Source organism: Photinus pyralis, unplaced genomic scaffold (genome assembly GCF_008802855.1).
Source record: "Photinus pyralis isolate 1611_PpyrPB1 unplaced genomic scaffold, Ppyr1.3 Ppyr1.4_unclustered_Scaffold1206, whole genome shotgun sequence".
Lineage (NCBI taxonomy): Eukaryota > Metazoa > Arthropoda > Insecta > Coleoptera > Lampyridae > Photinus > Photinus pyralis.
Window position 1 is genome coordinate 33,810 of NW_022170974.1, and position 26,422 is coordinate 60,231.

The 26,422-nt window shown below is 44.5% G+C and overlaps 5 protein-coding genes across 7 annotated transcripts; 3 read left to right on the forward strand and 2 right to left on the reverse strand.

Annotated features, from left to right (window-relative positions):
* The first annotated feature begins 247 nt into the window (after nucleotides 1-247).
* LOC116181594 (WD repeat-containing protein 18-like) lies at nucleotides 248-1,696 on the forward strand. Its single transcript, XM_031501972.1, has one exon. It carries the CDS (start codon nucleotides 304-306, stop codon nucleotides 1,516-1,518), a length of 1,215 nt encoding a protein of 404 aa, XP_031357832.1. The 5' UTR covers nucleotides 248-303; the 3' UTR covers nucleotides 1,519-1,696.
* Nucleotides 1,697-2,129: 433 nt separating this feature from the next.
* LOC116181591 (DNA mismatch repair protein Mlh1-like) lies at nucleotides 2,130-5,631 on the reverse strand. The gene is made up of 5 exons (XM_031501967.1): nucleotides 5,280-5,631; nucleotides 5,165-5,228; nucleotides 3,899-4,098; nucleotides 2,507-3,849; nucleotides 2,130-2,461 (listed from the first exon to the last, which is right to left on the reverse strand). The coding sequence occupies exons 1-5, from the start codon at nucleotides 5,390-5,392 to the stop codon at nucleotides 2,172-2,174; spliced, it is 2,010 nt and encodes a 669-aa protein (XP_031357827.1). The 5' UTR covers nucleotides 5,393-5,631; the 3' UTR covers nucleotides 2,130-2,171.
* A 67-nt stretch (nucleotides 5,632-5,698) lies between these two features.
* Nucleotides 5,699-9,141, forward strand: LOC116181592 (nucleoporin nup211-like). The gene is made up of 8 exons (XM_031501969.1): nucleotides 5,699-5,958; nucleotides 6,008-6,171; nucleotides 7,790-7,943; nucleotides 7,992-8,323; nucleotides 8,369-8,501; nucleotides 8,551-8,694; nucleotides 8,747-8,948; nucleotides 8,995-9,141. Exons 1-8 carry the CDS (start codon nucleotides 5,791-5,793, stop codon nucleotides 9,075-9,077), a joined length of 1,380 nt encoding a protein of 459 aa, XP_031357829.1. The 5' UTR covers nucleotides 5,699-5,790; the 3' UTR covers nucleotides 9,078-9,141.
* A 388-nt stretch (nucleotides 9,142-9,529) lies between these two features.
* Nucleotides 9,530-16,082, reverse strand: LOC116181590 (serine/threonine-protein phosphatase 6 regulatory ankyrin repeat subunit A-like). Of its 2 annotated transcripts, none has more exons than XM_031501966.1 (14): nucleotides 15,895-16,082; nucleotides 15,611-15,844; nucleotides 15,328-15,562; nucleotides 13,860-14,622; nucleotides 13,602-13,811; nucleotides 13,067-13,253; nucleotides 12,741-13,021; nucleotides 12,571-12,697; nucleotides 12,305-12,524; nucleotides 11,866-11,953; nucleotides 11,586-11,812; nucleotides 11,374-11,536; nucleotides 11,135-11,325; nucleotides 9,530-9,798 (listed from the first exon to the last, which is right to left on the reverse strand). In XM_031501966.1, the coding sequence occupies exons 1-14, from the start codon at nucleotides 15,949-15,951 to the stop codon at nucleotides 9,716-9,718; spliced, it is 3,066 nt and encodes a 1,021-aa protein (XP_031357826.1). In that variant the 5' UTR covers nucleotides 15,952-16,082; the 3' UTR covers nucleotides 9,530-9,715. The 2 variants fall into 2 exon arrangements, with proteins under 2 accessions (XP_031357826.1, XP_031357825.1); XM_031501965.1 differs by lacking the exon at nucleotides 9,530-9,798 and adding an exon at nucleotides 9,829-10,714.
* A 2,247-nt stretch (nucleotides 16,083-18,329) lies between these two features.
* LOC116181593 (band 4.1-like protein 5) lies at nucleotides 18,330-26,317 on the forward strand. 2 transcript variants are annotated; one of them, XM_031501970.1, is made up of 11 exons: nucleotides 18,330-18,634; nucleotides 18,718-18,865; nucleotides 18,914-19,090; nucleotides 19,138-19,346; nucleotides 21,234-21,810; nucleotides 24,247-24,316; nucleotides 24,369-24,574; nucleotides 24,614-24,730; nucleotides 24,780-24,895; nucleotides 24,996-25,406; nucleotides 25,630-26,317. In XM_031501970.1, exons 1-11 carry the CDS (start codon nucleotides 18,482-18,484, stop codon nucleotides 25,768-25,770), a joined length of 2,325 nt encoding a protein of 774 aa, XP_031357830.1. In that variant the 5' UTR covers nucleotides 18,330-18,481; the 3' UTR covers nucleotides 25,771-26,317. The 2 variants fall into 2 exon arrangements, with proteins under 2 accessions (XP_031357830.1, XP_031357831.1); XM_031501971.1 differs by having other exon boundaries at nucleotides 24,623-24,730.
* The last annotated feature ends 105 nt before the right edge of the window (nucleotides 26,318-26,422 follow it).

Sequence of the window (26,422 nt, forward strand, 5' to 3'; positions counted from 1 at the left end):
AAAATTCTCAGATCGACCCGGAAAAAAATTTTCTTATAGAATGTGGCCTGTAGAATCCATAATTTCAAACAGTTCCAAGATTGGGCTACTAGTTCAAAAGTTAGAGCCCTTTGAATTTTCTTTCCCAAAAATGTCAGACAGCACTGCTACTTTTTTTATTTGGTTATACGCTTATTGTACTATGGTTATACGCATACTGGTAGTAGCCATCACATGAACCACCTCCAGCACGTGGTGGCAGCGCGTGTAAACAAAAAAGTCTAACCTCAAACCTGTCCTAGTGTCAGTTTTTACTTTTTAGAAATGTCCCATGCAGAGGAAGTTCTTATAACCTCTTGCAAGACGTCATTGCAAGTATGGAGCTCCCAAGGATCGGGATCCATGAACAGCATACACACCTACAAAAACAATGGAGAAATCGTACCCAACTCCCTAAACCTAATTAATAATCGGCTCGTAACGACAGCCCACCACGGCAAACCCCTGTTACACATTTGGCCAATAAACAGCCCGGACGAGATCAAAAACCCGAGGTTCGTCTTGCCGGGTCCGGCCAACGTTTACAAAGTGACACCGGATGGTCACTACCTGGTGGCGGGTATCAACCGAACTCTGTACATCTGGCAAATATCGTCGGGAACTCTACTGACCGCCCAGGAAATCCACCTCTGCCCGATCACGTGCATCGCAATTTCGCTGAACTCGACCCACGTACTAGTCGGCGCGGCCAACGGATGTGTGCTCGTCTACAACTTCGTCCACCTCATCTCCGTCGAGGACGTGCACTATGCCCAAAAGGAGCTTGGCAAAGTGAAACCGTTGCACAACCTCCTCCACCACACCAACGCCGTAACGGACATTCAAGTCGAGCTCGTCAACGTAAACCCACGATTTGTAACGTCCTCCCTCGACAACAGCTGCTTTATTTACGACCTCCGCACCGGCCAACCGCGCCTGCACATCGTCTGCGACGAGCCGATAACCTCAACGACCGTCGACGCCGTCTTCTGGAACGTCTACTTCGGCCACGCGGCCGGCGACATCGTTCAGTTCTCCGTTTCGGGCTCGACGAGCGGATTGGTGCACTTCACCGCTCCCGCCGCTCATCTGCGTTTCGCCGGTCACAGCGGTCGCATCAACTGCGTGGACCTGAACAGAACGAACGAGCTGCTCGTGTCGGGCTCCGACGATTCGTGCGTGATCGTCTGGAACATTGAGAGCAAGCAGATTTTGAACAGGCTCGAGTTGAAGACGCCGATCACCAACGTTAAATTTCTCCTGAATACGAACACGTTCGATCCTCACTATCAGCCGAGGTACATAGTGAAAGAACTGCAGCGTACGTTGGAAGGCAACGCTTATAAGTCTTTCGAGTGCGAGGTGTATCAGGATTCGAGTTTCGTATGTGAGAGTGACGATGCCCGTTGGGAAGAGATAGACTCTTTGAGGAAGCGCCTTCATTTAGTCTCGCGTGTCAATCACTGTTTAGTAAAGAGGCTTAAATCTGGAACGATGTAATTTGTTGCTAATAAAACGTCATTTCTTGTTAAAAATATTTGAGGTTATGTCAAAGGATCATTTGTTTATTATGAAGTTAGCTGTTAATTCTCCAGTGGCGTACGGTTAGTTGCTATATGTACAGGGTGATGCCTAGCGCAACAGCATAGGGATTTCAATGGTAATTTCTTTATAATCAATTGCAATGTAATTTATTTTGACTTAAATTCCCGAGATTTTACAATCAATAATAATTGCGATCAATATTAAACTAACTTTTCACAGTTTGAGTGTTGTATTTTACGTTCCTTTCCTACTGTGCTTCAGGTCAAAGCGTTGTCTAAAACTTGTTTGATCACGTGCCACTTTTCAAATTAAAGCGGGTTCTTGTTTAGTTTTAGAGGGAATAGTCATTCGGATGGCCATTTTTAAACGTTGCCGGGTTAACTTTATTTCCGTGTTCTTGTAATGTGAAGTTAGCGTAGACATGTTGAAATGCATAATTTGTCATTTTTTAAGAGAATAGTAGGTTGCAGTATGATATCCCTCTTTTTCTCTCCTGCTCCCTTTCATTTTAATTATTTAACATTTTGTAAACCAATCGAGACCATGCGGGATTATGAGGAATGGTATAAGTTTTACTTTCCTTTATTGCAAAAATATAAAAATAAAATCTAACAACGTTCAAATACCTTGTACAAATGCGGTAAGTCGGCGATCTGCAACACGGCGGCGTTCTCGGTAAACGTTTTCGGCGGAAGAAAAAAGTCCTTGATGGCCGTATAAAAAACATGCTCAACCACCCATTTCCAACTCTGCGCGTCAGACTCGTACATCTTGGCATAGTACATGCCCGTCTCCCTCGCGAACTGCCTGAAACATTTCTTCTCGTGCTCCCAGTCGACTTCCGTCGCCAATCGTAGGATATACATCGGCAAACATCCCATTTCCGGCAGATGATTGTCTACAAAAAAAAAAGGTTAGCGGCGAACGCACTCGGGCTAATCACCTAGCAGTAACGGTAGACTCTTCAGGTAGCCGAACTCGTCGATGTCGATCGAAAAGTACGCCTTCAGCATGTCGCCTTTTTCGGTCAGGATCTCTTGGACCTTCTCCGCGAGCTCGTCTTTATTCCCGTCCTCCTCCGTCCAACCGGTTTCGGCTAGGTCGAGCGCTAAACGCGCAAGCTCCTTGAGCGGCAACGGGTCGGAAAGGTTGATCGTGCCGAAATTTTGGAAGTTATACATGACCAACTCGTAAAACACCTCCTCCATTATGCGAGTCGTGTCGCATAGGTATAACTTGGTGCCGTGCTGCACGAGCGAGTGTTTCGCGTTGACGCACCCGACGAAGACGTGCTGCGCGAACAACTCCCTTAGCGTCTTGTGACACTGCGACTCGATTTCGTGTCGTAGCTGCAAGACGCTCGTCAATTTGCATTCATTTTGTATTTTAGTGAGCGAGGAGCGCAGACAAATGCTTCGGTTTAACGCGTTTTCGAAATCTGTGGCCTTCTCCAAGAAGTGTTCGTTGTCCCGCTTGAAGGCGGTTTCGTAGTTTTCGCTTCGGTTTAAATCGGAAGGGACGAAAAACTTATCCAGTTTCTGTTCGGCTGCATCCGTTCGCACCAAGTCCTTGTCGTACGTTCTGATCTGGCCCGTTTCTTTCGTATCGGAAACCGCCCCCGGAAGCTTAGTTTGCACGAAGAACACGCGCGAATTGTTCGAACCGAGAAGCTTCGTTTCGATGGCGGACGTGAGCGATTCGATGATCTGGTCCTCGCTCAGAAAGTGAACCTCGTGCTTGGTGGGGTGGACGTTAACGTCGATGGTGCGCGGGTCCAGCTCGAGGCTCAAGTAAACGAAGGGGTGCATGTGTTTCGGAAGGTAAGTCGTGTAGACCTGATCGATGCATTTTTTTAAGCCCGTGCAGTCGACCAATCTGTTGTTGATGAAGAGCAGAAATGTGAACTTTTTGGTCGAGTAGTTCACGTTCGTCATGTATCCGTGCGCTTTGAATTTCAGTTCGTCGTTTTCGACGTTAAAATTGATCAGTTCGCGCGCGATTAAGTTTCCGTAAATCGTTCGTATATTGTCGATCGCGTTCGAATTCGGAGGCGTGCGAATGTCGTTGTTCTCGTTGAACTTTTTCAGACCGAAACCGATCGACGAGTTGTGGACGGCGTACTTGCCGACGACGTCGATAATTCGCTGATACTCCTCGGCGCCGTTCTTCATCGCGGCCCTTCGAACGTTCATGTTGTAGAACAGGTCCTCGACGACGATCTGCGTCCCCTGAACACCTGCGACGGCTTTCGGACTCTCCTGGAGTTTGCCGTCGACGAAAGCGGCCCTGAAATTTTACCATGAGCGTCCGCCGGAAACCGCGCACGTGACCGTACCGGTACGCGCACTTCTCGTTTCCGGTCTTCGATTGTATCGTTAGGTGCGCAATGTGACTGATGCTCGCCAGTGCTTCGCCGCGAAATCCGTAAGTGGCGATCGTGCTCAGGTCTTCGAACTCGCGCAGTTTCGACGTGGTGAACCGTTCGCAGACGATTTCGAAATCCTCTCTTCTGATACCCGACCCGTTATCTTGTATCTGTAAAAGAGACGCGAAATAATGTCGCGCTACCAACACTGGCCCCACGTTGGGCGCCAAATTGTACATCCTCCAATGGTACAGTAGATGATCGTTGTATTTTTCTTTCATTCAATATGCATAAAAATTCCAGTTGGCCGTGCACCTTGAAGACTCAATTGCGTTCAATGAAAAAGGTATGGAATACCCCCCCAGTATACGCAGAGCTGATAGATAGGAAAGTGAACATTGAATTGTTCTTTGATGGGAGGTATTCCATACCCCTCCGGTTTCTATATTCCTTCCCAGGAGCTCTCAAATTATGCTCAGAAAGGGAAAATTGTATAGCCCCCTATAGTACCACAACAGTACTCAGGGTTGAATGTTATGAGGAAGAACATTACACAGGGGGGTCGGGGGGGTGTGAAATACCCCCCAGTATACGCATTCCATACCCCCTAGTCGACGGTCAGTATACGTAGAGCTAACAATAGTTATAGAGAAGTAAACATTGAATAGTTCTATGCTGGGGGCATTCCATCCCCCCCATCCCCCCCCCCCCGCCGGTATACGTAGAGCTAATAATAGTTATAGAGAAGTAAACATTAAATCGTTCTTTGCTGGAGGGTTCTACATTCCTTCCCAGGAGCTCGTGAAGTATGGAATACTCCTCAGGAGGGGACAATTCTATAGCCCCCTATGAAAAACAGACCTTAGAGTTGAATGTGATGAGGAAGACCATAGCACCGGGGGGTCTGAAATACCCCCCCCAATAGGCAGAGCTAATAATAGTTATAGGGAAGTGAACTTTGAATCGTTTGCATACCCTCCCAGACCCCCCGGTTTTTCATTCCTTCCCAAAACGTGTAGTGCACATACTATACAAAAATGAGACCAGTTATTCAAAAAGGTCTATGGCTAGTGTGACATAATCCTTATAACAAGATGCTTATCCTCAATTGATAAGTTACATCACTAGGAAATCGTATTAGATCTAGTATGCCAAGCACTACCGTACCGTACTTGGGACCGTAATAATAAAATTGTGAACTACACATTACAATACCCGAACAGAGCGAGAGTTTACCTGAATATATTTCAGTCCGCCTTGTTTGACAGTCACTTGAATGTTGGTCGATTTCGCGTCGATGCTACAAAAGATGGATGGTTTAATATCAAAAGTAAGTTAGTACGAAGGGTACCTGTTTTCGATCATTTCCTTGATCGCATTCACCGGTCGCTGAATCACCTCGCCGGCTGCAATACGATTTATAACGGCCTCCTCGAGTTTCTTTATCTTCGGCGGTTCACCCATTTTTCTGCGTTAGTTTATTACATTGGGCGTTTTTGTTGCATTAACAATTTGAAAAAGTGAGGTTATAAGTTGACAAACAACCATTTATGAATTTTGGCTGTGGGGAAGCTATTATTCCTACTCAGGGTGCAAAATTCATACAGTGGCTCTCTCTGATCAAAATGCAACACGTGTAATTATTTTAGCTGAAGGTTTAAAAAATACGTCCACACTTACTACATTTTGTACTGCCTGCATGAACCATGATTAAAGTCGTCAGCCCTCAAGGTTCGCCCTTGCACACGCCTTTAGACTCACTCTGTATATATTCGTAAAGTTAGGTTAGGAATCTTAAATTTGTTTATTTACAATCGTTGTGTTACTCATATCGCCCTATTCTCCTAACTTTCCGTGTTTAAATGAGTTTGTCGGACCTAGGAAGTAGCTGTTCAACAAACTACAGACTGGAAAATGACCGCAACAACGTCGTCTACAACAATTCGCATTTGGTCGACGTCTTTTACGGGTCGAAGTCCTCCACACAGAAGACTGTCTCCTTCATAATTTCGCAACTGGCAAACGCCATTGTATGCCCGTCACTTCGACTACCTTGTTTTAATCAACGTATCGTTACAGAAGGTAAAGGTGCGCGACGCCTCCGACTACTCCTTCAACTACACCGCCGTGATAGACTGGTCGGCGTTCGACCGTATGCGACACGAGCAACTTCTCGACATCACCTTCGAAGAGTTTCAGCCGCAAATCCTCGACTTGCTCAGTCAGATCACTAAGAAGCAAATGTAAGTGGTAGTGTCCTTGACTCCTTGATGTCCGTTCCATCTGCAATGATTGTTTCGTTCCATGTTTTACTTGGTCTTGCTCTGTGTATCTTTGCACGCGTAAATTATATTATGAGAACATAATAGGCAAAGAGGTGATCGGTCAGAATGTTGGGCAAGAAACATGCACTTTATTTTAACATGTATTTCACATGTATAAGGAGAATATCACAGGTGGGAGTTGGTTGTGCTCCTAATACACACAGAGATTTTAGAGTTCTAGACAAGGAGGTATTTTCCGAATGCAGAAGATATGTCTCTTAATCTGTAACTGTTGTATTGGGAGAATATACTGTGCTAGGAGGTGTTTCTGCTACCAATGCGTTGAGTAGCCAATAGAAAAGTTGTGTTTGGTTACCAGAAGGACGTCTTTTTCCAAACCCAAGAGCTGTTACAAAAATTTTCTTTGTATATCAGGAGGACATAATGTAAGAAAGTGTAATATGCAAGGTATTTTTGCTCCTAATGTATAAATGTAAAATTTTCTGCCTACTAGGAAAACATGAATAGATGAAAAGGTCTGTTTTGAAAGGGAAGGGAAATGTTTCAAGATTTTATTTTCTCTCAAATTGTTACAAAATTTGTTTCCGGAGACTATAATATGTTCTCCTAATAGACTGGAGTATCCTGTAACATTTTTTCCGGCAAGAGAAATGCGTCAACATATTAACTATTGTACTAGAGTAGTAATATATGGCAGATTCTAAATCTCACTAGATGAAAATCCCTAGAAAAGTCACTAGAATTGAGTGGTTCTGAACTGCGGTAGCGAGGCTTGCGCCTTTGCTAACGTCAAGGGGTCGAGGTTTGCGCTCCAGATAAAGTATCGGAGGTTTGCGCCTGTGCTAACGTCAAGGAGTCGAGGTTTGTGCTCGATATAAAGTATCGGAGGTTTGCGTCCGAGCTATTTGGGCCGGAGGTTTGTTGTCAGGTTACGGTGAAGTTTCAAGGTCGTTTAAGGCAATTTTATATAATTTGAGGGAAGTGTTTCTGCCACTAATATGAGATGCGAATGATCTACCAGGAGAACAGGCCATATGAGGTATTTTTTGTAAACGCATTAGAAATTTGTCAAAGTTTCTTAAAGTGAACTTGACGTCATCACCGGTATGCGTATAACCAAAGCGGACCCCCCTAAAGAAGGTATCAATTGTTGGCTTAAGCGGGAAACGGTTTTTCACTTGCCACTGAAAAGTTAATGTGGACACGAGCTATTCAAGGATGCAAAACTGGAAGAAATTATAGGAATAATTTTACGTAATTTGGAAAGTATTTGCAAAATTTGTACACATTTTTGATAAAACGGGTAGCTTATAGAGCATTTAATCGAAACGTTTACGTGAGTCGGTGTCGATGAAAAGTTGTAATCAGACAAGCATTAATTGGTTTTTCGACAAACAGTGTCACGTGCGAGATGAGCGATGCAGGTGTTTTATCAATTTTGGCACGGCTAAGGTTTTGAAGCTATCGATCAGTCGCTGAAAGGCGGCGGGTGCGTTTCTTAGACCGAAAGGCATTCACTTGTATCTATAAAGGCCGAGGGGGGAGATGTACACATTTTAGAATTACAACTTTTTAGGCAAATACGACTCGAAGCCGACGACTCACGATGTAAGCTAATATTCTACGAGAAGTCGCGCTTAAAATCGCTGATATTCCTAACCGTCGACCTTTCGCTGACCAATCAGCGCGAACTCGTCGAGGAGATGACCAATAGCATATCACAACTGAAGGTTTGCCATCCGCCGATTTCGCCGAGATTTTCACGCGGGAAATTTTAGGGTTTCAATAAGAGTGTCAACGCGCAGCTGTCGATGACGAAGAACCAACTGTTCGAGACGGAACTGCTGCTGAAGACGGCCGTCAGCAAGAACAGCGTTCTAGAGAAGCAGTTCTACAAAGATCTCGAGCTCATACTGCAGACGTTCCTGTCGCGTATACGGCACACGGAGACGAACATATCGGTCGAGCTGTCGAAGTTGACGAAGCGACATCACAGGCTCATCGCGAATTTGGAGCTGCTTAAGAAGGAGAACGCGGTCAAGAGCGACGCCCGGAATCAGTTGCTGCAGTCCGTGCAGAATCTTCGGATTGACAATGAGAGGAGCCATAGGTAAAGTACAAACAAAATCGACTTTCCCAATTCGGAAACTTTTAGGAGCGTTACGGAGTTAAAGCACGAAATCGACATTTTACGTATAGGCAAATTGAAGCTCGAGGACAACTGCAAGGACCTACGGACCAGTTTGGCGAGCAGGGAAGCGGACGTTGAAGTATTGCAAAAGCAGATGGTAAACGCCCTTGTATTTAATTAAGGCGCATTAATTTGCAAATGTTAAGGGTGAATTGAGGCGGGACCTACAGGACGCGACCATGATCATAACTCAAAAGACGAAGACGAACGACGAAATCGGCAAGGATCTACTCGAGGCGAACAGGTTACTCGTCAATTTCAACGCGCAGTACGACACGTTGGCGAACGAGGTTTGTGCATTATCACATTTGTGCCCGAGTCACTTTCACCCGATCAAAGTAGGCGGACCAAATCAGGGAAATGCTGACGTGCAAGGATGACGCGATCAAAATGCAGGCCGCCGAGCTCGAGAAGATCGGGCAGGAGTTCGCGAACTATCGCAGCCTCTACAATTCGGACGAGATTTCGAAGTTGCGGGCAGAGCTTCGCGTGGCGAAACAGCGTGCCGACGAGCTGGAGAAGCAAAATCGCGAGGCGATAAAACGTGCGTATGCCGAACGCCGCGTCGTGGCCTAAACTTGTTTTTGCAGTTAACGGACTGCTGACGAAGAAGCTGTCGAATAGCGAGTACGAGGTGCGTAATGCGAATGTGGGAATGTCGAGGAAATTTTAGCGCTTTATACGATTATTTAATTAGATAGACTTTGTATTTATGAAATAAAATGTGTTCAATCGTGTGTATTTTTTACTGCTAGCGACATCTTGTGCCACGGTCGAAAACCGCGATGCGTATCCATTGCCATTTATTACGTATAATTCGGATTAGTGAAGGGGCTGCAAGAGGCTGGAGACGGGAACTTGCAATTAGCAGTAGAATCGATTGAAAAGGAATGGATTTTTTGTAAGAAATGACAGCTCGGGAATTAAGCGAACAAATAACGATTAAAGATGGCCGTTTGCGTTCATAAGACGCTATTTTATAATTTTCTTTAATAAAAATTTAATGATTCGTGGTTAAGCAGAGAGAGACCAGTGCGTATCCATTACCGTTTATCACCTATAATTAGGATCAGTCGCGAGGCTGCATCTTTCCCTCGCATTTAGGAACGGAACGGGCGACTAAAATTAATTAAATGAAAAATTTATTTCGTACAAAATGACTAGTTAATTGTGATTAATAATTAAACAAAGCTTTTGTTCCACCTCCACCGTATCTTACAGTAACAAAACTAGCATAGGAGATCACTTCGTACGCTCGTGCCCGACTTAGTTGATGTTATTATCAAAAAATTAACTGGCTTACGCGAACAGTTATGATATGTCGTTACAGTTTGTATGGTAAACGAGGCCTTCGGAGGTAGCGATGTAGGTCGTGTTGGAATCTGAGTCAGTCTCTGCAATAAAAAATGCTCGTTGGTTAACGGAATATATTAAACAATTTTTGGAAATAGTACAGGAGGCGGTTTCGGGAGCGTCAGGCCTCAATGGAGCCGTCCAGACTAATCAGGGAGCGTTTTAATTCTTCGACAACCACCGCAAACGGCACAAGTGAAATGGTCCCGTTGATGGTCATATGATCTTCCACCACCGCAGTTTGCGTCTCCGTGTTCAGGGAGTTGTTAGGGAAAATTGCCAGCGGTAACACGTGATGCGCGCGTAAGTGCGTTACGCCTCCACTCTGCGAATCTCCCCTCCCTTTGTCCTCTTCGCTCAACTCAATTTTCTCAAGTGCAACTCTGCTTTGATTTTCCTCCTGGCGTAGCACCAGATCGACCTTGACAATATCATCGTCGTTGCTCGTCTCGATCACTTTCAGCTTGGATTCTGCCCCAAACTGCTCAATTTTGGCCTTTTCCTCATCGAGCATAATCTCGATCAAGCTTTGCCCTTCCATCCTCGCAATCACTCGGGCAGTAATTTTAAATAGATCTTCGCGACTCAAAGAACTGCCTCCGAGCAGTTGCTTGGAGACTTTATTTACCGCCCGGGAAACTAGATCAAAATCGGGTCGACTCTTTTGACAGTTGATCGCCATACAAGATTGAGACCGGTGCAGGGAGTGTCCCAAGTACTCTCCCTCGTTAACGCGAGTACCGCCCTCTTCCTTATGTTTCTCGATCAAAACGCAATCGCAGTCGACTAATCCCTTCTTTGTCCACCTCTTAACGGCGTGCGAACGCGCCGATTTTTTGCGTTCGAAATAGTCGGGGTTTTGAATTAGGGATATGCGAGTTTGCGATTCCTTGGGGTACGTGTGGAGGGACGTGCGATGTTTCTTTTTGGGAATTGCGGAATTGAGAACGGTAGAGGCTGGAAAGGGAAAATTGGTTTTATAGGGCAAGAAATCGCACGATTTCCATCCGTTGATGCAACCGCCAGTCATCGGAGTAGCATTTTTTTTGTGTTGTACAGGGTGGCTCAACCAAAATAATACAAATTCGATGGCCATCTTTGACAAATGATCACAGAAGTGTACCAATTTGAGAGAGAGACTAAAACTGGGGGGCATGGAATACTCCCCCAGCCACACGCAGATATAAATTCCAGGAAAGAATATTCCGTGAATCTCTCATGATTCTTCAAAACAACAAAACAGCAGTGTCACAGTCATGTAAGGAATGTAATGGGTTTCACGTCAAAAAGTGCGACTTTTTCCTGACGCCATGACGTGTTGATGCATTAATCGGAGGGAACTAAAGGATTTGTCTTTGACAAGGGAGATGTAGATACCTTTAAATTCCTGCGGAGATTCCGTGTAATTGGCGAGAATGATCGATAAGCACTGCGCCACGCTGGTATTCGGAGCGCAGCAAAGAGCGGGAGTCATCCCGTTGATATCTAACGCTAATACTGACGCACCCTGTTTGATTAAATGTCTAGTTGCGCTGACAAGCCCATTTCGTGCGGCTAAGTGTAGAGGCCTGGAAAATTGGGGACGATTATTTCGCCCTGTGGTACACAATACGTACGTTTTCCTCTCATTATTCACCATGTTCACTACGTTGGCATCGTCGATGTGTTTTAAAAGAAGTAAGGCAGAATGGTTGTGTTTTTTTAAACACGCGAGGTGCAACGCGGTATTTCCGTTATTGTCACACACGGCAATATCACATTTGGAATTTAGAAAAATATCTAGAAAGAACCTTGTGAAGGCGACTCGATTAATGACCCGCCTACAAACCTAAGATCTGAGTTTTCCCGTTCTGGGCGGCCGCGAGCAGGGGCGTCCGCCCGTTTGAATCCTTGCAATCCAGCTCGGCGCCGTTCTCCAGCAAATATTTGGCACATTCGATCTTCCCGTGTAAAGCGGCGATATGCAGCGGCGTTCGATTGTTGGCGTCCTTTAAATTGACAATGTCGCGCCCGTAATGGTCGCACAGCGCTCTCAAGCACTTTTCCCCACCGATCCTAAAAAAATACGCACTGTGTAATCGACGCAGGGAAACTTTAAAGCAACAAACACTGCGCAGTGCACCGGTGAGAATGGATTTCCGATTATCTTCTCATAGAGCTTGTTTTCCAGCAGGAATTCCACACACGCTGATTTGCCTAAAACAATAATTTTGTGTTTTAGCAAAAATGTCAAGCAGCGCCATCTAACTTTCACGTAAAAATGACATACTTTCGAGCCCCCTTTCAAACCTCGGTAAAATACACGATACACTCAAAATTAAGTCATCTTGTTTTTCGAATGGATTTTCGCCAACATTATTTTAATGAGAAATACTTGTTCAAATTATTGTTAGTACACGACTGTCTGCGTGGACATTAGAATGTGACTAGCAGTTTCATTAACCTCACATTACCTCCTAAAATTTACGCGATTATAGTCATATTATTTTTGAAATCAACATTTTATTGAGGACATGAACCTTTTTGAATAGAGCGCACGTTACATACCATTGTAACATGCCCAATGCAGTGCTGTCAGATCTTGATTATCCAAAGCAGTCGCCTCGGATAATTTCATCTGTTTAATAATCATCTTCATGGCGAACAGGTTACCGCAAGCCGCTGAGAGGTGCAAGACCGTCTTACCGTGAATATCGACTAAGTTCACCTTAGCGCCGTGCGCTATAAGTATCTGAACGGCGTTACTTCTATTTTTCAAATTGCCGACCTAGAATCCCCGCCATTAAAAGTTAACCAATCGCGTTGCGACTTACCGCCCGAAACAAGGGCGAGTGTTTGTCCACGTCGACTTTGTTCGGATCGGCGTTGCACTTGAGTAGCGTTTTGGCGCATACGTTGTTACCCTGAGAAACGGCCAACATCAGCGCGGTCCTCTGCAAACTATCGACAAATTGCACAGTTCAAGGGCAGAAAGGGCACTTACCGATCGGGTAAGTCGGCCACGTTCTTGTCCTCCGCGTTATCCAGAAGTAAAGCGAGCGAATGTAGATGGCGCTTTTGCGCGCTGTAGTGTATCGGGCTCATTTTGTGTATGTCGTCGCACATGGCGACTTGTGCGCCGTAACGCAGCAGCATTTGAATGCAATTGGTGTGCCCCCACCTAGACGAAAGCAACAGGGGCGTCAGCCCGTCCTCCGTCACGATGTTAACGTGGTGAAAGTACGGCAAAAGCAATTGCAGAATGTCGTGATTTCCCTTGTGAGCCTAGAGCAAGGAGTCAACCGTAGTTCCACGACCCGAACAACTTACGGCGATGTGCAACGGCGTGGTCTGCGGAACACCAGGTCCGTACAGCGCCACGTTATTCCCAACGGCGGCCAACAGCGACTTTAGTGCGGTCGAGTTATTGCCGGCGACGGCGTAGTGTATCGGCGTGAAACCTTTCAGATCTTGTAGTTTCGGATCGGCCTTGTGCTGCAGTAGGTAATCAACGCATCTATGAAAAAATCCTACTGTAAGGCTGTATTAGAAACGTAGCTGAAAGCCTGAACCTAGCCCCCACTCCGAGCACCACAAAACAAATCTGCCGCCTATTAGTTAAGCCCAGTCTCCATATCAGGGTTTGACCAATTTGTCTCAGAATCAATACGACCCTAAAAGCGTTACGGGCGACAGTCTGTCGGGCGTTAGCGAGCGATAATACTATCTTAATGGGTTTTACGTGACCAAAAACACCGTACGGAGACTTAGATGTGCCTAGTGCCCTAGTGTAGTTTCTGGATATGATCAAAAATCACTAGCTTTCAGCCACGAAATAACCTTGATCGTACACCCGAGTACTTACTCTCCCCACAGATCATAGGCCGACGCCAGGTGCAGAGCGCTGCATCCCTCAACGTCGCACGAATTTACCGCGCTCCCTAAACCGACGAGCGTAAAAACGCACTGGTAGTGACCTTTAACCGCCGCATAGTGCAACGGTAATCGGCCGACCTTGTCCGTTATGTTGTAAGCGGCCCCGTTACTTACAAGTAAGTCCATACACTCCGGCGATCTAGAAGCGAAAGTGAGCGAATGGGTTATTAAACGATGTTTAACTTACCCGATATACGCGGCGTAATGCAGGGCGGTTTTCCCCGAATCGTCGGTCGTGTTCAAGTCGACGCCCTGTATCTGCAACAGTTTGCGACAGCACTCGATATATCCCGACATGCAGCTCATATGCAAGGGCGTTCGGCCTTCGTAGCCTTTCCGAAGTGGATCGGCGCCGAACGATAGTAACGTGTTCGCGAGCAAATCGTGACCGTACCGCGCGGCGATATGCAGCGGCGTGCAGCCGTTCTTGTCGACGCAATCGACGATGGCCCCTTTGTCAATTAAGGTTTTACTCCGCGTGAAGCGGCCATGAATCGCCGTCATATGCAGCGGCGTTCGTCCGTCGAAGCTCTGCATGTTGATGTTCACCTGTTTTTCGACCAGGTAGTTGAGGCAATCGACGCCCTGCGAGCTCGCCGCCGCGATGTGCAGCGGCGTCCGACCGCGGTGATTGGTTGCCTCGATGTTGGCGCCGCACGATATCAAGACCTCGCAAATGTCCGGATGACCGTTCAGACAGGCCATGTGCAACGGCGTGTTGCCGTACGCGTTCTTCGCGTCCACTTGCGCGCCCTCGCTTATCAGCAGCCGGCAGGTGCCGACTACGCCGCAAGCCGCCGCGAGGTGCAAGGGCGTACATTGGTTGCGATCCTTCGCGTTAATGTCGCCTCCTGCACGCAGTAAAAGCTGAACGGCGTCCAGATTATCAGTGCAAGCGGCGAAATGGAGTGGTCGATTAAATCTTGTGTCACACGGGTTCACAAGGCAACCTATAACAATCATTAAATGTGAACTTCATGCGCATGCACGCTCAACATTTCGCGAAAATTGTTACACAACCAAACAATTGGTTCAGCGCATGCGTTTTGCTACAACCGGACGGACCAGCAACAATAACAAACAGTATTATATAAATTGTGTAGGAAGAAGTGTGCGCATGCGCAGAAAGACGTCATTATTAACATAAAGGATTAGCATCCGCATGCGCAGTACAACTTTCTGCGTTCTGACATTTTAATCAACCTTGAGAATTACGTATACGCATGCGCAGGGTCAACTTTTTTAAAATGTCGGGGTATTTTGTAGAGATTATTCTGAAATTTCACAAAAGGCTCTGCTCGGCTAGCTCCGATGTCATAAAAAATGCGCGCACGAGCAAAACCAGCCTTCTTGATTGTGATGCTTACCTAGCGCACGTGCGCGCATGCGCAAAAGGACCTTTGTTCCACGCAATTGAATTTGAAATATTGTCTATTCCACTACTATTGCCAGACCCTGTATATTTAACCTTTTCACATTATGAAATACGAGTCCATATTATTGGTCTCAATGTATTTAATAGTGATCATGCAATAATCCAATAGCCGCCAGGGAGAATTTTTAACAGTAAGCAAAGATGAAACGATTAGATTTGTTCACGGCCACCAGTTGGCGCTATTTGCCTAGACAAATGAGGTTCTACATGCCCGCCCTACCTTTCGTTATAAGCAATCCGATAATATTGGGCTTGCCATTCCTCGCCGCGTTATGCATGGCGGTACGTTCAAATTGATCGACCGCATTTATATCGGCCACGCTGGCGGTATGATTCAGGAGACATTCGCAGCACTCGTACGAGTTGCTGGCGACCGCCACATGCAGTGGAGTCTGCCCGTGTCTGTTCTTGGCGAACACGGTAGCCTGCTGATCGATTAGGAGCTGTACCATCAACTGAAATTAACGTGAATGTTAAAGTGTACGCTCGCACGAAACGCTTACCGGCGAATCGCCGCAGCAGGCCAAATGCAACGGCGTATTAAACCAGAAATCCTTGCAGTTGACGCGAGCGCCATTCTTGATCAGCAGCTCGGCGATCTCGGGATCGCCCACGAAGGCGGCGGCGTGCAGGGGCGTTCGCATGTCCTTATCTTTGCAATTCACGTCGACCGGACATTCTAGCACCGACCGAACGGAGTCAAGCTCACTCGAGAAGATCGCCTGTACGAGAATGGGCTAAAATTGTACGATTAAAATGGATTAATCACACAAAATGATAAGGAAACCTGCTGATCTAATTTTGCTTCGCTAAAATTTCTGGACGAAGTACGAAAACGTTGCATTTTGACTCGAAAAGAAATGGAGAAACGAGTAACTTAAAATAAATAATTTAATTCGACGCTAATGCATTGTTTTAAATAAATAGAAAATTTGTTTAAAGTTTCTAAAGAAAAGTCAAAAAGATTGAACTTTGTTTACTAAACTAAACACAAAATTCCCTAGAATTTTAAAAATTCCCCAACATTCTACCCTATGTACAGGGCGTTTCAAATTACATCTTACAGTGGTGCTTTCAATTATTATTACTCCATAATGGCAATTGTGCAATTTTTACGGTCTTTTTTATTTATCTTTATTTAGCGTAAGCTATATGCACATGACGAACATGAGATAAACTTTTACAAATAATTTCCAGATGAATAAATCTAGTCTTTTAACACGTAATTTAAATGTACAATTACCAAAACAAATTAAAACATTAATTCTGATACAAAACACTGACCTCGAAATCAAATAATATATCTAACACAGGGTGGCCCATCACAACACGTCCGTCTGTCGCAGTTTACACAACACTTCTAAAATGACGAATTAAACAGTCAACAAAAAATAATCAAACCTCAAATTACTACTTAAATTAAGTAAAGTAAGTTCACTTACCTATTAACTGAAGGGAATTATTGTGCAACCAAAAGATTTTAAAACCTACAGCCTACAGGCGTTTTCATTGCATAAATTGAAGTCGTGTTTGGTCAAGGACAGAGTAATTAAACGCACTGAGTTATTTTTCGCTACAAAAAATTCAGTAAATTGAAAAATAAGCGGAAATGACGTCAAGTTGTAAGATGTCAAATCGCAGAAAGTATGAGCTGACAGGTTTTGTACCTGTCAATAGACATTTGCGATCGGTCAATCGACGCTTACTATCTGTGAATCGACACAACACCGTTTTTAACCACCGATCAGCAATTTAGCAGGTTTGTAACCGATCCCATGGTGATATTTAAATTATTGTTCCAGATCCCGGAAGTAACAATGGACATTACTGGAATTTCAAATTTAGAAATTTTAACCTGGCTAATTAAGTATGCATAATTACCGGTAGCTAATTAAATATGTTGCAGTAAATGGCGTGTGATCAGGTTGTGTTTAGTGTCAGTGGAAGCGCGCTAAAATATCAAGACGTTTAAGTCATGTTCCAGATTTGTAGCATAGGGAGCCGTGAAATTAAAGAAGTTTTAATTTTCCCGTGCTGATCGGACAAATCGTTTGTAATTAACGTGAAGTTAAAACTTCGGGTGGAAACACCTGAAGAACGAAATGTCAAAAGAGGGTAAGTGGAGGGTCTGGATTACCCACTGCTCTCAGTAAGCGCCCATAATTTAACCCACAGTGAATTCGAAAGTGAGAGTTTCGGAATGGTAACAATCGCCTTCGAAACCTGCAGTAACCTGATACCTCCCTGTAGTATTTTATATTTAGAACACACAATTCAGTTATTTATAAACAAAAAGTCCAATGTTGAAGGAAAAATATCAGAATGGTCGAAATCAGAGTTGACTGTGGTCAAAATAAATTATCATGATGCTGCCACCTAGTGCCCAGTCATCCAAATTACAGATTCAATGTAGCGCCTCCTATTGGCTCGACCCTCAGTTTAGTTTACTAAACTAAACACAAAATTCCCTAGAATTTTAAAAATCCACTAACATTTTACCCTATGTACAGGGCGTTTCAAATTACACCTTACAGTGGTGCTTTCAATTATTATTACTCCATAATGGCAATTGTGCAATTTTTACGGTCTTTTTTATTTATCTTTATTTAGCGTAAGCTATATGCACATGACGAACGAGATTTCCAGGATTTGGAGAGCTTTCAGTTACCCTTGTAACTGTTTTGAGCTTCAGGAGAAAATAACACTGAATCTTTCCTTTTTTCCTGGGGCGTACGATAAAGGACCATCAAATCTTGCTTTCCTGACGAAGATTCCATACTCCACAAACTTCTGGTGACGTTGGATGGCCCCTTTCCAAAAATTATAGTGTAAGTCGTATGGGTATACTATACGGTTGGGAAAGAATGTAGAAGCGGGAGGTTTGGGGGGGTATGGATTTATGGAATAGCCCCAGCGCCCGAACGCTTTGTGATAGGTGCAGGAAAATGAACATATTAAATCTTTGTTTGTTCCTGGGGGGTATGGAATACCCACCGGTGGTACGTTATTCCTCAAAAGTTCAGCCCTAAGGTCTCTCGTGCTAGTGTTTTATATAAACCATCGAATCGGGAATATTCCCAAAAGGCACGTTCCAAACAAATAATCTTCAGTCGTGTATTGCCGCCTTGAAAGTGATGAAGTGTAAATCGACCTTTACTTTCAGTACCAAGTTCTGGTGGAATTTAGTAACTTTTCGCATGTAACAGTTTGCAACACCAACAGTAACAATAGTAATGGCCGACATTTCTAGGTACACAAATGTGTGTACTTCCAAGAATTAATTTAATAACGGTAAAATAATTATTAACCGAGTGAAAAGTGAAATCGTAGTGAATTGCGTTAAAAACAAATCTTAATGTATATTACGTGCCAAAATGTTTCGTTTTTTAAGCGGACGAAAAGATCGAAATTCGCCCAAAAATGGTACCAGGGATTTGAAAGTCTTCACGAAACACTCTCATAACCGAAATTTGATACAGTGCAAAGTGATATTGCTAGATGGGACCGATCTGTCCGTCGATCTTTCGGTAGGTATGGGCGGATTTCGCCCTATTTTCTCACAGTGTATCGATTTCTTCATCGTGTGAACCTCTCTCCAATTGTCTTGCAGAAGAAGGCCGCGGCTGGCGATTTATACGAGCAGGTTTTCTATTCGTTGGACTTGATTGAGAAAGACTACTTCGGTCTGCAATTCACTGATGTTAATCACGTGAAACACTGGCTGGATCCGACGAAACCGATTAAGAAACAGATTAAAAGTAGGTGCGGTGGCGTGTACGCGTTTGAGATTAACGAATTTGTTTCAGTTGGCCCCCCTTACACCTTAAGATTGAAAGTGAAGTTTTATTCATCGGAACCGAACAATTTACGCGAGGAACTGACGAGGTACCAGTTCTTTCTCCAGCTCAAGCAGGACATTTTGGAAGGCAGACTCGAGTGTCCCCAGCAGACGGCCGTCGAGCTGTTCGCCCTTGCGTTGCAATGTAAGCCGTCGATCCGATCGCGTGCCTTATTTTAACTGATGTTTTAGCCGAGCTCGGCGATTACGATGAGACCCAGCATACGGCGGCGACCGTTTCCGAATTCCGCTTCATTCCGAACCAGACGGAGGAAATGGAGATCGAAATCCTGGAAGAGTACAAGAGGTGTGTCGGGTTGACACCGGCGCAGGCGGAGTCGAACTTCCTAAACAAGGTGAAGTGGCTGGAGATGTACGGTGTCGACATGCATACGGTTTTGGTAAGCGGTAACGCTCGCGTTGGGCTTAGTGTAAAGAATAGAATACTGAGACAACCGTGTCGAAATTGTTCTTTTGGTAATGGTGGGCAATTGTTATTAAGGTACCACTACTTACATATAGATGGCAATAGTTTCGTTACACAAACTAGGTGTCCCTTGGAATAAATACAGCGAAATGGACGAGTTAAGTATTATTTATGCAGGGTATATCCCTGGGAGTTCAAAATGTTTCTTTGGGGAACTACAACCCCAAAAGTTTCAAAATATGTGTGCCTTTTTTAATTTTTTTCACAGTAATCTGAAGGCATTCTAACTGAGGGTCGAGCCAATAGGAGGCGCTACATTGAATCTGTAATTTGGATGACTGGGCACTAGGTGGCAGCATCATGATCATTTATTTTGACCACAGTCAACTCTGATTTCGACCATTCTGATATTTTTCCTTCAACATTGGACTTTTTGTTTATAAATAACTGAATTGTGTGTTCTAAATATAAAATACTACAGGGAGGTATCAGGTTACTGCAGATTTCGAAGGCGATTGTTACCATTCCGAAACTCTCACTTTCGAATTCACTGTGGGTTAAATTATGGGCGTTTACTGAGAGCAGTGGGTAATCCAGACCCTCCACTTACCCTCTTTTGACATTTCGTTCTTCAGGTGTTTCCACCCGAAGTTTTAACTTCACGTTAATTACAAACGATTTGTCCGATCAGCACGGGAAAATTAAAACTTCTTTAATTTCACGGCTCCCTCGCATGCTACAAATCTGGAACATGACTTAAACATCCTGATATTTTAGCGCGCTTCCACTGACACTAAACACAACCTGATCACACGCCATTTACTGCAACATATTTAATTAGCTACCGGTAATTATGCCTACTTAATTAGCCAGGTTAAAATTTCTCAATTTGAAATTCCAGTAATGTCCATTGTTACTTCCGGGATCTGGAACAATAATTTAAATATCACCATGGGATCGGTTACAAACCTGCTAAATTGCTGATCGGTGGTTAAAAACGGTGTTGTGTCGATTCACAGATAGTAAGCGTCAATTGACAGATCGCAAATGTCTATTGACAGGTACAAAACCTGTCAGCTCATACTTTCTGCGATTTGACATCTTACAACTTGACGTCATTTGCCGCTTATTTTTCAATTTACTGAATTTTTTGTAGCGAAAAATAACTCAGTGCGTTTAATTACTCTGTCCTTGGCCAAACACGACTTCAATTTATGCAATGAAAACGCCTGTAGGCTGTAGGTTTTAAAATCTTTTGGTTGCACAATAATTCCCTTCAGTTAATAGGTAAGTGAACTTACTTTACTTAATTTAAGTAGTAATTTGAGGTTTGATTCTTTTTGTTGACTGCTTAATTCGTCATTTTAGAAGTGTTGTGTAAACTGCGATAGACGGACGTGTTGTGATGGGCCACCCTGTGTTAGATATATTATTTGATTTCGAGGTCAATGTTTTGTATCAGAATTAATGATGTTTTAATTTGTTTTGGTAATTGTACATTTAAATTACGTGTTAAAAGACATCTGGAAATTATTTGTAAAAGTTTATCTCATGTTTTTCTCGGATCATAGATAAGAAGTTTTCTTATCGCTGTAAAGCTAATTAGTTTCAAGATAAGGACGTGTTATCGCCGAAGTTTAACACAAGTGCAGATTATTTTTGTAAAGGAAGGAGGAGGCAAATTTTCTTCTGTAAAGGTACCTGATGCTTAGCTTAGCTTAGTTTTGATACTTGACTTTAGCCGTAGGTACTTAATCTTGCCCAAAAAGCGCCATCTTATTTTCCTTTTGTCTTCGCAAAGTCGTCTCACTATGATATTTTTTACACTAACCATCGGATCTGCTTAACATCCAACTTGTAGGGAAAGGACGGCATGGAGTACCACCTCGGCCTTACACCGACCGGAATTCTAGTGTTCGAAGGCTCGCAAAAGATCGGCCTATTTTTCTGGCCGAAGATCGGCAAGCTGAACTTCAAGAAGAAGAAGCTCACCCTCGTCGTGGTCGAGGACGACGATCAGGGCCGCGAGCAGGAGCACACCTTCGTCTTTCGTCTCCACAACGAAAAGGCGTGCAAGCACCTGTGGAAGTGCGCCGTCGAGCATCACGGCTTCTTCCGCCTGAAGGCGGCGCCGCGCTCCAACTCGGCGAAGCAGAATTTTTTTCGAATGGGCTCGAGGTTCCGCTACTCGGGCCGGACGGAGTACCAGAGCACGCACCAGGCGAGGGCGCGACGCACCGTTCAGCTGGAGAGGCGGCCGAGTCAGAGGTACGGTCGACGGCAAAGTCACGTCTTAAGGGAGCGACAGCAGAAGGAGGCGTCCAAGGTGGAGGGCGCGGAGGCGGCGAGTCGCTGCTCGACGCGATCCAACGCGACGAACACGACCGACGCTGAGCCCGTTTATTGTAAAATCGCCGAGGATACGAAGTTACCCAAAGGTATGTGTGATTGACATCCTGTATCTCTCTCTCGCTAGGGGGTATTCCAGACGCCCTGGTACTATGTTCTTAGGAGGGGACAACCTGATATCCATTTCTAAAACGCACCATGTGAATCCTGAGGGAAAAAAGTGTTACCGAGGGTTAGGGGATATTGAATCCCCCCCCCCCCCCACCCCAGCAGATTATTATCTCTCCCGCTAGGGGGTATTCCAGACGCCCTGGTACTATGTTCTTAGTAGGGGACAACCTGATATCCATTTCTAAAACGCACCATGTGAATCCTGAGGGAAAAAAGTGTTACCGAGGGTTAGGGGATATTGAATCCCCCCCCCCCCACCCCAGCAGATTATCGTTTTATTGCTATTTCTCGAAAGTAATCATGAGAGTGCTGAGTGTTATATAATTATCATCGAATCTTCTTTCTCTCTCGCTGATAGGGGGGGGGGGGCACAAATTGTATTCTCTGCAATATCTACGTCGTAAAAAGCAGCATACGAGTCCCGATGGCAGAAAGCTTTGTGGGGAAAAGTATGACCGGGGGTATTCTATACCCCCCCTCCAGCAGACGATGGTCCTATTGCCATTTCACATTTCAAAAAAGTCATCATAAGAGTACTAAGTGTTATATAATTATCGTCGAATCTTCCTGCTCTCTCGCTGCCCCCCCTACACCCCCCATGCTATGTTCCCTGCAATACCTACTTTTTAGGAGACGACGATCTGACGAGTTTTTTTCAAGAATCACCATATGAGTCCCGAAGGCTAAAAGTTTCGTGGGGAAAAGTGTCACCACCAGGATATACACTTAAATTTGAGCCTATAGCGCCCCCCCCCCCTCACTTCACATTTCTATTTTTAACTATGGCGGCCGCTATCAAAATTTTCAAAATACGACAGAGGGGGGTTTAGGGTCCGTTAGCTTGGTCCCCCCACTGAGAGATTTCATAGTCGTATTATTTTGAAATGAATGCGCTCATATGCGCCACCGATAATAACTCTTGCGCCATTATCGTTTTTTTAGAAATCCGAAAAAACATTGGGGGGGGGGCAAGTGAACGTAGCCCCCCCCGTACGTATTTTGTCCTTGTAACTAGGTCACCTGATACATTTGGTTATGCGCTCAATTGCGCCACTTGAATTAAAGCTAGCGCCATTACGGTTAAGCCGTGACAAATTTTCAAAAAGTGGGGGGCCAACTTAACGTTTTTAAAAGTTACTTTTTTTTTAACATCTTTTCATACGAAATTGTACTCTCAGGTATGCGCTGAAATGCGCCGTAAAAAGATATCTTTGCGCCATTATTGTTTTTGGTTATCCTTAAATATATTTGAGGGGGGCCAAGTGAACGGAATCCCCCATAACGCATTTTGCTACCGGTATTTGTGCCACTTGATACATCTGGTTATGAGCTCAATTGCGCCACTTGAATTAAAGCTAGCGCCATTACGGTTAAGCCATAAAAAAATTTTAAAAAGGGGGGGGCTAACTTAACGTTTTCAAAAGTTACGTTTTTTAACATGTTTTTTCTACTACATCGTACCTTTCATCATGCGCTAAAATGCACCGTAATATACTATACAGGGTGTTTTTTTGGGAGCTTTAGTTAAACGATTCTGAGAAAGTAAAATAGGTAGGTTTTTAAAAATTTGTATTTAGGAGTTACTCCGAAGGCCGAAACGATGTAAAATATTTTCAAAATGGACGCACTTCCGGAAATAACTTTTGAAAACGCTAAGTTAGACCCTCCACTTTTTAAAAATTTTTTATGGCTTAACCGTATTGGCGCTAGTTTTAATTCAAGTGGCGCAATTAAGCTCATAACCAGATGTATCAAGTGGCACAAATACCGGTAGCAAAATGCGTTATGGGGGATTCCGTTCACTTGGCCCCCCCAAATATATTTAAGGATAACCAAAAAACAATAATGGCGCAAAGATATCTTTTTACGGCGCATTTCAGCGCATACCTGAGAGTACAATTTCGTATGAAAAGATGTAAAAAAAAAGTAACTTTTAAAAACGTTAAGTTGGCCCCCCCCACTTTCTGAAAATTTGTCACGGCTTAACCGTAATGGCGCTAGCTTTAATTCAAGTGGCGCAATTGAGCGCATAACCAAATGTATCAGGTGACCTAGTTACAAGGGACAAAATACGTACTGGGGTGGGGGCTACGTTCACTTGGCCCCCCCAAATGTTTTTTTCGGATTTCTAAAAAACGATAATGGCGCAAGAGTTATTATCGGTGGCGCATAGGAGCGCATAACGAGCGCATTCATTTCAAAATAATACGACTATGAAATCTCTCAGTGGGGGGGCCAAGTTAACGGACCCGACAGAGGGTAGAAGGAGATGGACGCGGTTAGTGGGAACTATGTGGTGATAGGGCGGAATGGGGTTGAGCACAGTTAAATTGTAGAACTGGATTTCTTTCCAGGATCTGAATCGGAAAGCGTCGGCAAAGGTTCCTTTGGTAAAGCGTCAATCGGCGGCAGCTCAACTTACAGGTCTGTTACCCATTCGCAATTCTCGAGGAGTACAATTTTGACCCCCTTGTAGTCCCATTTTATCGCCCCCCAGCAAAAATGGAACACTGAAGAAGAACAAACCGATATCGCCAACACTGGGACCGCCTTCCATTAGTCCAACCGCTTCGCTCGCCGACAGTCAGCTCGATTACCTACTGAAGAGCTTGGCGAAGGAAACGCTGAGCGGTTTTCAGAAGGACGATCCTAACGAGGCGGTCAGCAATGTGAACAAAGATGGTACGTAGGTGCTTTCGTCTCTCTCACACGTGTAAGTAGATTTCGTAGACGCTGACGCTAAACCCTTACCCGCCGAGATTCCTAACAACATTAGCAAACCTTCGGGCAATTCCTCTCGTCCGATACCGCCCAACTTAAAGTGTAACATACTGAAAGGTGCGTATCACTGACGACGCGTTTCTCTGTTAGCACGCTTGGGTTACAGCTAAGGCCGAAGAGGAACTTAACGCTTCCAAACTGACCAACCAGATGTTCGTCTCCGCCGCGCAAAACGACGAAGCTAACCTAAACTCACTTAACGCCGCCACTTTTGTTGCCGTTGTACGTATCTTTTTGTCGCTTTTTGTTTCGTTGGCTCGTGTCGCATTATTTTTATAACGTTACGTTTTATTTCTCCCTCCCCTTCCCTTACCCATCACAGGGCGGCGACAAGTTGACTCTATCGGTGACCGGCCCGACTGAGAACCTCACCAAGGGCGAAACGCACGACGTTAAAAGTCAGACTCGTTGCGCCACCCCCGTTACGGTGACGTTCTTTAGCAATTCCGACGAGGGCAAACTGGAGAAGCGCATCCTGGGCACGCCCGAACCGAAAAAGAGTCCGCTAAGCTTGATCAGCCTCGAGCGGGACGCCACCGATTCCAATTTCAACTCGTTAGACGACAAAAAGTCGCCGACCGATTCCAACCCTTTTATTAATTTTATTATCGAGAACCACAGTAATTTTAACCCGTTCCACTCTTCCAATCCGTTTCTTTCCAGCAACCCCTTTAGGAATGAGGACGCCGAGAAGATGGCGCACAGTGAAGTCGACGGATCTCCGATCAGGCAGGTGGGTCGTTCGCTTGGGGGGTTATCGACGCTTGAGCTTCGCGGAATTGTTGTATTTAAAATGTTACAGTTACCGCTAGTGGAGTTTTCTTACCAAAATCAGGATAGCGCGCATTCAAAACTGTTTTATGCATCAATTTGGTTGGGAAAACGAGCACTACTGTAATCTTTTAAATACGACGGCGGGATTTCGTTTGGAACTCTCGTTAACTGTGTATTTGTAGGAGAGTATGACGAAAACTTCCAGCCCGCTGCCATCGCTGAGTAAGCTATCGCCTTGGCTCGTCTCCCCCGAGGTCGTCTCGTCCCCGGTCACCTCAAGCGAGACGATCATCCGCAAATCCGTCATTACAACGCAGCTCTAGCGGCGACACGTCCGTATTTACTATAAATTAATTGTGATATTTACACTAACCAATGGGCTTTGAGTGCTCGAATTGTCTTTGTAAAGGTTACGTTACCCAATCACTATGTATAAGTTACTCTACCCCGGTCCCAGTTGCATTTTAAAACGTTGATCGAGGGCCATTTAGCAAGTCTGAATTTGTACCATGTTTTTTTTTAAATTTGCGCATGGCAGCCTCCCAAGTGTTAGGATTCACTGCCTATTATTTATGATTTTTTTTACATTGTCTAACGCTGTTATGTTTGTAAATAGTTTATTCCTAAATCTTAAGGTAAATGGGGGCCAATAATCAGTAGGTGTTGTCGAGAAGTGCATATATTTATGTAGCAGCTTTCGATTAAACTAGTACAAAGTGACTTCTCGTCAATGTAATTGAGTGCCATTGTTGGCAAATATTTCCATGTACGTACTTACTTAATGCTTTTGTATTACATTTTCCGTCCTTTCGCTATGATCATTGTTATAATGTACTTATTTGAATAAAAGTATGTTTTTAAATACCTGAATTATATCCTCAAATCAATAAATGCTGGTAATACTTTATGATGCAAACGTTATAGGTTACATGTAAACAATATAAACAATGTAACTTGTGATTCGGTTTTTGGGGA

Coding starts and splice junctions, on each gene's coding strand:
- LOC116181594 (XM_031501972.1), top strand. CDS start 304: ATGTCCCATGCAGAGGAAGTTCTTATAACCTCTTGCAAGACGTCATTG.
- LOC116181591 (XM_031501967.1), bottom strand. CDS start 5,392: ATGGGTGAACCGCCGAAGATAAAGAAACTCGAGGAGGCCGTTATAAAT. Junction 4,099..5,164: donor GCGGACTGAAATATATTCAG/GTAAACTCTCGC, acceptor TCTCTTTTACAG/ATACAAGATAACGGGTCGGG. Junction 3,850..3,898: donor AACGAGAAGTGCGCGTACCG/GTACGGTCACGT, acceptor GTAAAATTTCAG/GGCCGCTTTCGTCGACGGCA.
- LOC116181592 (XM_031501969.1), top strand. CDS start 5,791: ATGAGTTTGTCGGACCTAGGAAGTAGCTGTTCAACAAACTACAGACTG. Junction 6,172..7,789: donor CAGATCACTAAGAAGCAAAT/GTAAGTGGTAGT, acceptor ACAACTTTTTAG/GCAAATACGACTCGAAGCCG. Junction 8,695..8,746: donor ACGACACGTTGGCGAACGAG/GTTTGTGCATTA, acceptor CGATCAAAGTAG/GCGGACCAAATCAGGGAAAT.
- LOC116181590 (XM_031501965.1), bottom strand. CDS start 15,951: ATGCAACGTTTTCGTACTTCGTCCAGAAATTTTAGCGAAGCAAAATTA. Junction 15,563..15,610: donor CCTGCTGCGGCGATTCGCCG/GTAAGCGTTTCG, acceptor CGTTAATTTCAG/TTGATGGTACAGCTCCTAAT. Junction 11,326..11,373: donor GTGAATAATGAGAGGAAAAC/GTACGTATTGTG, acceptor CCAATTTTCCAG/GCCTCTACACTTAGCCGCAC.
- LOC116181593 (XM_031501970.1), top strand. CDS start 18,482: ATGTTTCGTTTTTTAAGCGGACGAAAAGATCGAAATTCGCCCAAAAAT. Junction 19,347..21,233: donor TCGACATGCATACGGTTTTG/GTAAGCGGTAAC, acceptor TCCAACTTGTAG/GGAAAGGACGGCATGGAGTA. Junction 24,317..24,368: donor GGCGGCAGCTCAACTTACAG/GTCTGTTACCCA, acceptor ACCCCCTTGTAG/TCCCATTTTATCGCCCCCCA.